This window comes from Melanerpes formicivorus, unplaced genomic scaffold, assembly GCF_026170545.1.
Source record: "Melanerpes formicivorus ecotype bairdi unplaced genomic scaffold, bMelFor1.0.p_v2 SCAF_14, whole genome shotgun sequence".
Classification (NCBI taxonomy): domain Eukaryota; kingdom Metazoa; phylum Chordata; class Aves; order Piciformes; family Picidae; genus Melanerpes; species Melanerpes formicivorus.
Window position 1 is genome coordinate 2,501,479 of NW_027142366.1, and position 12,174 is coordinate 2,513,652.

Genomic DNA, 12,174 nt, shown 5'->3' on the forward strand with positions numbered 1-12,174 from the left:
ACCCAAGACCTCAGGACTAACTAAACCATGGCACCGAGTGCCACATCCAATCCCCTCTTGAACACCTCCGGGGATGGTGACTCCACCACCTCCCTGGGCAGCACATCCCAATGGCTAACAACTCTCACAGTGAAGAACTTTCTCCTCACCTCCAGCCTAAACTTCCCCTGGCACAGCTTGAGACTGTGTCCTCTTGTTCTGGTGCTGGTTGCCTGGGAGAAGAGACCAACCCCCACCTGGCTACAACCTCCCTTCAGGTAGTTGAAGAGAGCAATAAGGTCTCCCCGAGCCTCCTCTTCATCTACTTCCACAGCCCCCACCACGGGCAGGGACAGCTCCCACTGCCCCAGCTTGCTCAAAGCCTCACCCAGCCTGGTCTTAACCACTTCCAGGGATGAGGCATCCCCAGCTTCCCTGGGCAGCCTGTTGCCATGTCTCACCACCCTCATGGTAAGGAACTGCTTCCTAAAGTCCCATCTAAATCTACCCTGCTCTGAACACAGATTGGTTTTCAGCAACACCTCTCTTTCCTGATCTGGGCTGGGTTTTGGCAAGGTAGCTCTCACACCCTCACACCACCATCCCTGATGATGCCCATGGGCACCACTGGAGCTTAGACCACCCCTGGACTTGCCTGCAGCCCCCTAGCACAGCCACGGGGAGGGGGCAGACCCAACAGCACAGAGGCTGCCACAGTGCCTGGAAATGGGCAGGTTCTCAGCACCCTTGGGACAATCCCTTGCTGTAGCCCCACGGGGTGGTGGCAGGAAGGAATGGAGCAGTGGGAGGTGTATGGGGGCAGCACACTCAAGGTCAGGTTGTTTGGGGCTCTGAGCACCCTGCTCCAGTTGCAGATGTCCTTGCTCACTGCAGGGATGTTGGCCCAGGTGGCCATTAAACGTCCCTTCTAACCCAACCTAGTCAGGGAATCTGTGATCCCATGATCTGAGCTCCACCTTGCACCAGGGGCCGCTGCAAACAGAGGTGCTGGGGCTGGTTGGCCCTGGGGAATGGGCAGAAACCAATCTGGGTGCTGTGGGACAGCATCTTCCTTGGCACAGAGGCTGTGTGGCCTGGCTGGGCAAAGGGTTGGAGTGAGCAGTTGAAGGCTGTCAGGGATGGAAAGGGCCCAGGGCACCCAGCACCCAGTGGGGAGCCAGGCTGGGCTAGCCAAGGCTGCCATCTCCTGGGGAGAGACTCAAACAGCTGAGAGCACAGCTGAGCACACCCAGGCACAGGATGGGCACCTCTGGGCTGCAGGAGCTGGAGCTGCACCCCGGGGGTCTCTGACTCCCTAAGACAGGCCACTCTTGCCCTTGGCTCCCGGCTGGGCTGCAGTGGTGCAGGCAGGGCAGGCAGCCAGGGCTGGCAGCCAGGGCTGCTCAAGGCATGGCCAGAAGCCACCAGCACCACCCTGGAGGTTCCTCAGGAGCCAGGTGGCTGCAGCATGGCTGTGGTGGCTCTGCAGCTGCAGGTGGGTGCAGGTCTGTGCAGATGGCCCCAGCCATGCTCCTGCCCACACCCAGGCAGCAGTGATGCTCATTGCTCACCACCAGCCCTGAGGCTTTGGACACACAGCAGCTCCCTGCTTTGCCATGAGGAATTGGCAGCTGTGGCAGAGGGCACTCAGGCACAGGGGATGGCACATCCTGACCCAGTGATCCCACAGCACACCTCTGCAGGGACTGAGAGTGAGAGAAATGAGTCCTCAGCAGCCCTGCTCAGCCCCATCTGTGCTCAGCCCAGCCTTGCAGTTGCTGGTTTCAACCCAGACTGGCTCCTCTTCCCCTGCCCCTGCCCTGGCCTCTTTTTTCAGGTCCCAAGGGGAGCATGGTGCAAGCAAACCCTTTGGCCAAGGCTCAGCCCTGCCAGAGCTGCACAGGCACTGCAAAAGGCAGATGGGCTGAGGAGAGCCTGGGAGGAAAACATCCACACAAAGCTGTCCAAAGGGAACCTGAGGCACCCCCAAAAATCATCAGAGCTGACCACTGTCCACCCTGTCAGCCTGTTCCCTGCAGCTCTCCTTGCACCAGTGGAGACCAGAGGGAAAAAGATGTCATTGCCAGGAGAAACCTGAGGACCTTCACCCCAAACAGAGCATGGCACCTCTGGAGCCAGGTGCAGCTGGGTGTTGAAGGATGCAAAGCTGTGCAGAGGGATGCACCATGCTGGGCTGCTGCTGAGTGATGCTGTCCCTCCAGTGGCACACAGTGAGGGAAGGGTTTAAGCCAGAAAGCCTGACTGAGGCACTGGTGGCTGCTGCCTGATCCCTGCCTGTGTCCCCCCAGCACAGAGACATCCCCAGGCAGGAGCAGCCACCAGCCACCACCTCACCTGCAGGACAGCAGCCCACAGGCTATGGTGTTTAGAGCTGCCTAAGAGCCACACAGTGCCCTTGGAGGCTGTGGGAGGGGGTGATGGCACTCAGGGCCAGGAGGTCAGGCTGTTGGGGGCCCAGCTGAGGGGATGGGGCTGTAGTCAAAGCATACTCCCAGAGTTTTATAGCCCAAACTGCGCTGCCTGATCTCTGCTCAGCGAGGAGGGACAAACCACCCCCAAGTGCTTCTCACTTCCCTCTTGAGTGCACACCAGAGTGGAAACTGCAAGTCTCCTGCTGCTATTTATGGGGGTAGGTTTCCCCTGCAAAACCCCAAGAGCTGACAGGCAGGGCTGAGGCCATCACTCCAGGACCATGCTGCAGCAGCACAGGCAATGCCCAGCTCATGACTGGCTTTGCTCTAGCTCTGGCCCAAGGGCTCTGCCAGCACCAGTGGGATGTCTGCACATGGATGGCCACCAGCTTGTGCAGCCAGAAGTGCATTTGCCCTCCAAGCCTTTGCACCATGCACTCCTCCCTCCCAGCCATCCTCTGCCTTCCTGCTCCCTCCCAGGACTCTCCACAGATCTTCTGAGAGGGAAGCTCAAGGCCAGCAGTGAGCCCATCCCTGGGTCAGAAGCATGTGCAGAGCACTGGTGCTGCAGTCTCCCTGTGGCCACTGTGTTCCTCCCCTTCAGCCCTCACTCCGAGTCCCATGGCCCACTGGCTGCTGCTGCTGGTTCCTTCCCTCCCCCAGGAGCTGGGACATGAAGGGCCACATTCAGGCTCTGCAGAGGCAAGCAGCCATTAGGGTTAGGCTTTCTCTGCTTTGGGCTTTGTTCCCCACGAGCAGCTTCAGCCTCCAACACCCCTGCCACGGGACACAAAATGTTGCTCCCTGTGTGTGCCCTTTTTGGTCTCTCTCAGTTGTGGTTCACCGTGGTGAGCAGAAAGCAGGAGTGGAGCTGAGCAGAAAAACCTCTGCTGCCCTGCTGATGTTTATAGAAAGCAGCAGGTACTGCCCCTTCCTTCCCCCTCAGCTGCTTCTGCAGAGAGGGCTCAGCAGGCTGAGCTGAGTCACTGTCCTGCTGCCACAGCCCTGCTCAGCACTTCTGAGGGAAAGGAAAGGAGGAGAAACCTCCAGAAATGAAGACAGTGGGAAGGGAGCAAAGCAGTCCCTGCAGCAGCCTGGCTTGGCTCTCACTGGACATTCCCTATGGAACACTGTGCCACTGACCAGACCTGCCCGGGGGGGCTGCTGGTTGGAGACACCCAGGTCAGCCATGGAGGATAGCTGCAGCCAGGGATGGGGATGATGGTCACAGGAGGTGGTCACAGCCAGGGGTGGGGGGGGTCACAGTCCTGGATGGTGGTTGCAGCCTGCTCCTGCCTGCTCTGGCACAGCACTGGTCCTCAGCACCACAGCTGGATCAAATCCCACCCCTGAGGCAGCCTGGGGAATGCTGCCTGGCTGCTGCTGTATGGCTGTGCTGACCAAGCCCATTCCACACACAGGGTGAGGTGAGATTGGAAAATAAACACCCAGCTGTCCTCTTGGAGGCTGCCAGGAGCACTGGGGTAGCTCTTTCCCTCTGTGAAAACCAAGCTGTGTTATTTTGTGCAGCTTTGTGCAGCTCCAGTGCCAGCAGCCAGGGCAGCACCGTGCCCTGAGCCCAGCTGGCACTCCCCTTGCCCTCGCTGGGCAGCCCTCCTGCAACCCTCCTGCCTCTGGGACATGGATGTGCTGGAGGAAAGTTTAAAGCACCATGCTGGGGGCCATGAGATGCTCCACAGTGTGGGATGCTCATCCTGCAGGCAGGGAAGGGACTGGTGCCCAGCGTGCTGCTCAGTCCCAGGCAGCAGCGGTCCAGGCTGGCCAGCCCTTGGTGCCATGTGGCATCACTGGGATGTTACCTACGGGGCTCTGCCAGCCCCAGAGAGGGGAACTTGCTCCTCCCCACCCACAGCCCCAGCCCCTCTGTCTGCATGGCCTCTTGCTCTGATGTAGCTGCTCCTCCTCGGCAGAGCCCAGGGAAGCAAGAACCTGCAGGGCTCTTGCCCCCAGCTCCCCTGACCCTCCGCACAGCCAAACATCCTTCTCTGCACAAGGAAACATCCCACTGCAGCCAGGCAGCGCAAGGGCAGCTGCCACAGAGCCCCTTCCCTGCAAGCTCCTCTGCAGTGTGGCCCCGGACAGCCCTCCCTGTGACACAGAGCCCTGGAGGGTGCCTCCCACCCCGGCCCTGCGCCCCCCGGCAGCCCAGGGAGCCTGAGGAGCCAATGCAAGGCGCTGTGCGGGCATCCGATTTGCATGGAAGGGATGAGGGGAAGCCCCAGGAAGCACAGGGCCCAGGCACTAATCAAATCTCTCTCTAATAATAAACCTCCCCAGCAGGGCAGGGACCCAGGCTGGAGCTCGTGGAGCCATGGCAGGAGCTGAGAGGGAGTAGATGCTGCGGGAGAGTCCAACGTGAGTTACCCCACCGAGGGGCTGCCTGCGGGGAGGGGGAAGAGCCTTGCCCATGCCAGGGCTTGAGGCCATGGGGACATCTCCAGGGAGCTGGAAGGGAGCAGAGCTTCTCCTCAGGCTCTTGCTGGAGGAGCAGAGCCACCACAAAGGGCTTCAGCCCTGCTGAGGATGATCAGTGCCCTGGAGCTGATCAGTGCCCTGGAGCTGATCAGTGCCCTGGAGCTGGAGAGGAAATGATTGCTTAGTGCTTGGGATGAGGGGTCCACAGGGGGTCTCAGGATGCTGGTCCCCGATGGGTGCAGAGGGTGAGACACACCATGCCAGGAGCATCACACGTGGCTTGGGGCTCCCTGGGGAGGGATTTTTCCCTAGATGGGACTAAACATCCGTCTCGGCAGTGACAAAAGTCCTGCCCAGCCTGCAGCCCCCAGCTCAGACACAGCCCCAAGTCTCCAGTTCCCAGGAGTTATCCCATGGGAAACTCCGTTGTAACGCCACAATGGCTGGAACCACCCTGCCGGCCCCGGGGACCACCCTGCCAGCCCCGGGGCTCACCCTGCCGTCCCCGGGGACCACCCTGCCGGCCCCGGGGACCACCCTGCCGGCCCCGGGGGCTACCCTGCCAGCCCCGGGGCTAACCCTGCCGTCCCCGGGGCTCACCCTGCCAGCCCCGGGGCTCACCCTGCCAGCCCCGGGGCTCACCCTGCCGTCCCCGGGGACCACCCTGCCAGCCCCCGGAGCTCACCCTGCCAGCCCCGGGGGCTACCCTGCCAGCCCCCGGGCCTCACCCTGCCGTCCCCAGAATTCCACCATCACCCCCAGGGCTCACCTCGCCTTCCCCAGCGCTTGCCACCATCCGCGGGTGTCTTCTCTTTGGATACAGAATACCTTCAGAGAGCTTCTGGGAGCACCTGAGCCCTGCTCTGCCCTGGGGAATGTCTTCAGCCAGTGATGGAAACTAATTATTTGACTTTATAGCAGCGTTAATTGAACGACTGGGACTGGAGGGCTGGGAACGGGAGGGGGTTGCGGGGCTGCCTGGGTAGGAGCCAGCTCACAGGAGGGAGCAGAGGGAGCTTGACCTCAGCCCCTCTGCAGGAAGGTCCTGTGCGGGCAGCGGCAGGACAGACGGACGTGCAAAGTGCAGAGAGCCTGCTCAGGGTGTGGGGAGGTTCTGCATAAAACTCAGGGTTTGGCTTTGCAAGGGCAGCGCTGCAGCCCTCGGGCACTCGGAGGCATCCTCCTGAGCCCCAGCAGCAGCAGCAGCAGCAGCAGCAGCAGCAGCAGCATCGCCCTCCGGTGCAGGAAGCAGCTGCGGCTCCCAGGGAGCTGGTTGTGCTCGGACCCTCCGGGTCAGCAAACGGCACAGCTCCACCATGGTCCCCTCCTGTGCTTTGGGGACCCCTGCAGCTGCCTGCTCCCTGGGGACCCTGCGTGTGGCACGGCTCGGGCAGAGCAGGGCATGGGCAGGGCACAGCACGGCTCAGGCAGGGCAGGGCATGGGCAGGGCAGAGCCACGGGCAGGGCAGGGCATGGGCAGGGCAGAGCCACGGGCAGGGCAGGTAGTGCTGAGCCGTTGGCATCCCACCCAAGACCATCTCTCAGGTCGCCTCCAAGCCCAAGCTCTGCAGAGGGGCAGTTGAGGCTGCAGACAGAGAGGCACAAATATTTCAGCTGCTAATGAGCAAAGGCTCCTCACCAAGTCAGTTCACCCATCAAACTCCAAGTGGTTGGTTGGACTTTTGTCCTGCTGCTGCTTTGCTCCTGGGCCTTTGGCATCACATCCAGCCCAGGCAGGCACAGGACACGTGGAGAATGGGACAAGAGCACATCCCCCCCCCAGCCCTCCCAGCTGTGCTGGCTCAGAGCAGTGCTTAGAGCTCCCCCAGAGAGCCATCCCCGCTGCTGCCGCTCAGGGGAGCTTTACACATCGAGTGGAGTTTCATTATGATGCCAGAAGACCAAAAGGAGATGTCAGAAATTACACACAGGACGGCACCAAGCACCCCAAGTCTAGAGAGGAGCTCAGAAGGTACCAGAATTGCAATTCACTTCAGCAGACATTGCCAGTGGTCATGCTGGGCACGTCCCTGCTCTTTCCAGGAGGGTGTGAAAGCAGGTTCCCACTGCTCCCACTCCCACAGGCAGATGCTGCATCCCCAGACCAGCAGGGCACAGCACAGGGCCACCTCTAAGCCAGGGTGGCCTCCTTGTGTGTCCCCTGGGACTGGCACAGGATTACAGTTTGAAGAGTTTGCTAAGCCTGGGGCAGGTTCTGCTGTGTGCAGCTCTTGCCCAAGACTGGGACCAGTGAGGGCTGGGCTACAGCCAAGTGCTCCTCTGTGAGGGGGCCCAGCCCTGGCCAAGGGACGAGGTGGCTGCAGGCCAGCCCCGTGGCAGCCACCCCATACTCACTTTGCCTCTCTCTGCAGCCATGGACGGGAAGCAGGACGGCCATGAGCAACTGCAGCGAGCAGGAGTACTGGGACAGCCTGGTCTGCCAGTGCATCCCCTGCAGCCTGGTCTGCAGCCAGCCCGCAGCCAGCAGGTGTGCTGCCCTGTGTGGTGAGTGTGGGCACCACGGGGCTCTCCCTGGGCCGAGCAGGCAGTGGAGGGGCAAGGCTGGGAGCAGCGATAGGGTCCTGAGAGGAGCTGCAGAGAAGGCTTTGAGCCAGCTCAGCTTAGCAGAGCTGTGAGCACAAAGTGCTGGGGAAGGTGACAGCTTCCGGAGGGGGGCTGGCTCTGGCACCTGCTCAGCACAGAACAGCACCAGGCACAGAACCATCAGAATCACAGACTGGTTTGGGTTGGAAGTTTCACCTGAACTTAAAAACTTCTTTCCTGTGAGGGTGCCAGAGGCCTGGAGCAGAAAGGTTGTGGAGTCTCCTGCTCTGGATGCTTTCCAAAGTCTGCCTGGACATCGTGGCCCTGGGCACCCTGATGCAGGCAAACCTGCTTCAGCAGCAGGGTTGGACTAGAGGATCTCCAGAGGTCCCTTCCAACTCCTACCAGTCTGTGGCTCTGTGTAAGGACAGGGCAGGAGACATGCTCAGGACACTGTGTTTGTCTCCCTCCCCTCCTGCAGAGTCCATGGAGTGCAACAGGAGAGTTGGCTTCTACTATGATGAGCTCCTGAAAGCATGCATTGATTGCAGCACGGTCTGCGGGCAGCACCCGAAGCAGTGTGCCCCAACCTGTGAAGGTAAGGCTGAGGGTGAAGGCAGGAGCCCAGGGCTGGGCTGGAAGAGGAGCCAGGGCATGGGGCCAATGCTAGGGAAGGGGCAGCAAACCCTCCTCTCTTTGTCCCGGGGGGTGTCTCTTCATGTGCTGCTGTTTCAGTGGGAGCAGGGGACAGCAAGCCAGGGCATCTGCCTCTCTCCTGTCATCTCCATCACAGCCCCATCCTGCTGCACCTCCTTCCTTCAGCTCCACCAGCCAGGGGCAGGGCACACATTCATGTTCCCCATCTTGCTGAGCTGCCTCCAGCCCTCAGGGAGGGGCAGCAGGAAAGGACAGTCTGTTCTCCCTGAGAGCTGCAGTTCCCACATGGGGCTTGAACCATGATCAGTGGAGAAGGGGAAAAGGTGGGAATGGGAAGTGGGAGTCTCCTCAGCTTCACCATGGGAAAGGGAAGGAAGGGATCTGAGGTGGTGCACAGCTGCTTTCAAATCCATCTGAGCAGAGCACAGGGACGTGACTGTCACCTGCCCTACCATAAAGTCAGTGGCATGAAGGAGGTACCTGAGAGGTTTCTAAGCACACCCATCTCTGCCTGGCCCACAGCAGACGCCTGGGGGGCCACCCCCCCTCCCTCAGCAGCTGTGCTGGAGCAGAAGGCCTGCGTGGAGCAGGAGCCGTGGCTGGTGGTGTATCTGCTGCTGGGGCTCTGCCTCTGTGCCCTCATCTGCTCCCTGCTCCTGGGCTGGACCCACCTGCGGAGGAAGGGAGAAGCGGTCTCCTGCCAAGCCAGCGCGGGGACCTGCCACCGCAAGGAGGACCCCTCCAAAGGTGAGTGCTGGCTGCATGGGAGAGGGTGGGGAGCTTGTGGTGGGCAGGACCCCAGGCAACACACGCCCAGGTGCCTGCAGGCACAATGCCCAGGTGCCCACAGGCACACACACGCCCCGGTGCCCACAGGCACACACGCCCAGGGGCCCGCAGGCACACACGCCCAGGTGCCTGCAGGCACAATGCCCAGGTGCCCACAGGCACACACACGCCCCGGTGCCCACAGGCACACACGCCCAGGGGCCCGCAGGCACACACGCCCAGGTGCCTGCAGGCACAATGCCCAGGGGCCCACAGGCACACACGCCCCGGTGCCCACAGGCACACACGCCCAGGGGCCCGCAGGCACACATGCCCAGGGGCCCACAGGCACAATGCCCAGGGGCCCACAGGCACACACTCCCAGGGGCCCGCAGGCACACACGCCCAGGTGCCCGCAGGCACAATGCCCAGGGGCCCACAGGCACACACGCCCAGGGGCCTGCAGGCACAATGCCCAGGTGCCCACAGGCACACACGCACCCGGGGGCCCACAGGCACACTGCCCAGGTGCCCACAGGCACACGCGCCCGGGGGCCCTCAGGCATCTCCAAGCCAGTCATGGCAGATGCCAAATCTCACAGAGCAGAGCCCAGGAGCTGGCTCGGAGTCACCCTCCAGCCTTTCCTGGCTGCTTTGGTTGAGGCATTTGGTGGCATTGAGCATTGACTCTGAAGGGAGGCCACCAGGTTCAACTCCCCCAGGCGAACCTTAGCAGAGGCCTCTTGAGTCAGGACGAGAGGTGATGGTTTTAAATGAAAAGAAGGAGATTCAGACTGGAGAGAAGAAAGAGGTTTTCTACACTGAGGGTGGTGAGACCCTGGCCCAGGTTGCCCAGAGAGGTGGGAGAGGCCCCATCCCAGGTCATGTTGTTTGGGGCTGTGAGCAACCTGCTCTAGTTGCAGATGTCCCTGCTGGCTGCAGGGAGGTTGAAGCAGGTGACCTTTACTGTCCATTCCCACCCAAAAGTGTCCATGACTGTCTGATCCCAGCTGCTGGAGCAGAGCCCTTCAGGAGCTAATGCCCAGCCCATGGAGTGTTGTGGATGCCTTGCACCGACCATGGGCTGCCAGCCTGGCTCACGGCCAGAGCTCCTGCACCTTGCTCTGTGCTGCACCACACATTTGCATAGGCTCCAAAAAGCAGCATCAAAGGAGCAGGCAGCTCACACACAAGGTTATAAATACTGCAGGGCTTTAGTGCTCAGCCCTCAGCCTTCCTGGGCAAGGCACTCTGCAGTTTCCCCCCCAGACCTCACCTCCAAGCGTGTGGTGATGCACTGCATGCAGCACACGGTGCTGGGGGGGTGGCTTCACCAAAGTGGGGGGTGGAGGGTGGGTGTCCTCTGCAGTTCCAGCCCCAGCTCTTCACAGGCTGCAGCACTGCAGAGCATCTCTTGGGTGCTCCTGCAAACCTAACAGAGTTCATTGCAGACCATCTGGTGGAAGCAGGCAGCGTCGCTGATGGATCCACCGGCAGCAGGGTCCCAGAGCCAGTGGAAACCTGTGGCTTCTGCTTCCCTGGACACGGCTCTGCTGTTCAAGAGACCAAAGCAGGCCACAGCACCTCCCATCACATCCAGGAAAGGGCTGCTCCCTCTCACCCTGGGGCACGCAGCATGGGCAGCGCTGGGGCCATTCCCAGCCCTGATGATGGCCACTTCAAAATCATTTGTTCCCCTTCACAAGAGAAGACACCTATGGTGTGACCACCCCTGCACAGGACTGAAAGGGAGGGATGCTCCCTCTGCCCCCCAAAACACAGCTGCTCTTTCCAGTGCCTGGCACACTTCTTCTACCAGAACTGGTGGACCTGGCACAGTCTTTGCCCAAGGGTGGTGGACTACAGGCTGCTGGAGGCTACAGACAGAGCTGTTTCCTTCTCCCCAGGAGAGGACATTCATACCCCTGTGCACTCCCAGTGGCAGAGTCACTTCCCATTTAGCAGTGTCTTCATCCTCCAACTTGATGCCTGAAGACTCTTCCATACCTCCCAGTCACTGGCAGCGATGGGAGAGGACTTCTCATCCCAGTTCCACCCTTGGCCTCACCTTGTTTCTGCCAAGGGCACTGATGCAGAGCCGTGATCAGATCAGACCATGGTGGCCACTGGTGAACATCTTCTGTGCCTGAAAACTCCACCACAGACAATTCACAAGCAGAGCTGCAAGCACCTCAGCTATGAGCACAGGTACAAGAAAGTACTCCTGGAAGCTGTGACCCCTGAGCACCACTGCCATGCTCTGCAGAGCAGCAGTTTCCTGACCTGAGCTCAAGTTTCTTCACAGGACAGAGTATTTGGTAAGACACAATGCAGGAAGCTCCACCAGCAGGTTTCAACACTGCCTGGGAGGAGAGGACATGTCCTGGGTGATGGCCAGGCTTGGCTGGCAGGAGCTGGGACAGACACCAAAATCCCCAATGGAATTTGGTTTGAACTTGGGTTTAAAGGCTGAGGCTGGGTTGATGCAGGTCTGCTCTGAATTACTGCAAACAGCTGGGATGCACCAGCTAGAGACGTGGCTGCTTTGAGGGAAGAGCCTCATCTAACCTGGCTGTGGAAGCTCATGGGAGAATCTGGGTTTCAACACAACTTGAAGTTCTCATTTTCACTACAGCTTGGGGAGCAGTTGCTCCTGGTAGGAGCTCATCCCTCCACTCTCTCATGCTAGAGCTTCAAACTTGGAAGAATAAACAGGAGGCCACACATGCCCACACTGGCACACTGAAGCCTTGTTTGACTCAGAAGGGTCTCCTAAACACCATGGGTGAGCTCTGAGGGCCACCACCCCAAGGTGTGATAGAGTAAGGGCTTAGCCACCTGTGGAGAGCAAAACACAGCAAGCTGCTGGCAGGGTACAGTGCCACTGCCAATCTCCACTGGTTGGGCATCCCCAGGACTTGCACCCACTGAGCCTCTCACACTCTTCTCACCTCCTGTCCTCTCTTGCCACCCAAACTCACCTCCATACCTCCTCTGCCTCCCACTCTCAATCTGAAGACCTCTTGGCTTTGCACTCCCTCTTGGCCTCCCTGCCAGCTCAGCCTCCCACTCCCTCTTGGAATCTCCTCTCACACAGCCACCCTCTCCAAGGCTCCTGTTTGTGCTCATCCCTGCAGAGCCTCTTGGCCTCTCCTCAGCCTCCACTCCTACACCACGATGCCCTGCACTCACATGAGGCCTCCCCCTCCTGTCTGGCCCCTCCAACAGCTTGATCCAGGCTTGGCCTCCCCAGTATGGAAGTGTAGCCTCTCTTCCTCTTCCCGGTTTCCATTCCTCACAGCCTTTGCAGGGTGGAAGGATTTTACACTAACCCTGGGCCAGCAGCAGCACATCCCAC

At 60.4% G+C, this 12,174-nt stretch overlaps 1 protein-coding gene across 1 annotated transcript; it reads left to right on the top strand.

Annotated features, from left to right (window-relative positions):
• The first annotated feature begins 4,748 nt into the window (after positions 1 to 4,748).
• Positions 4,749 to 11,543, top strand: TNFRSF13B (TNF receptor superfamily member 13B). The gene is made up of 5 exons (XM_068147386.1): positions 4,749 to 4,787; positions 7,220 to 7,352; positions 7,873 to 7,989; positions 8,574 to 8,795; positions 10,268 to 11,543. The coding sequence occupies exons 2-5, from the start codon at positions 7,244 to 7,246 to the stop codon at positions 10,540 to 10,542; spliced, it is 723 nt and encodes a 240-aa protein (XP_068003487.1). The 5' UTR covers positions 4,749 to 4,787; positions 7,220 to 7,243; the 3' UTR covers positions 10,543 to 11,543.
• The last annotated feature ends 631 nt before the right edge of the window (positions 11,544 to 12,174 follow it).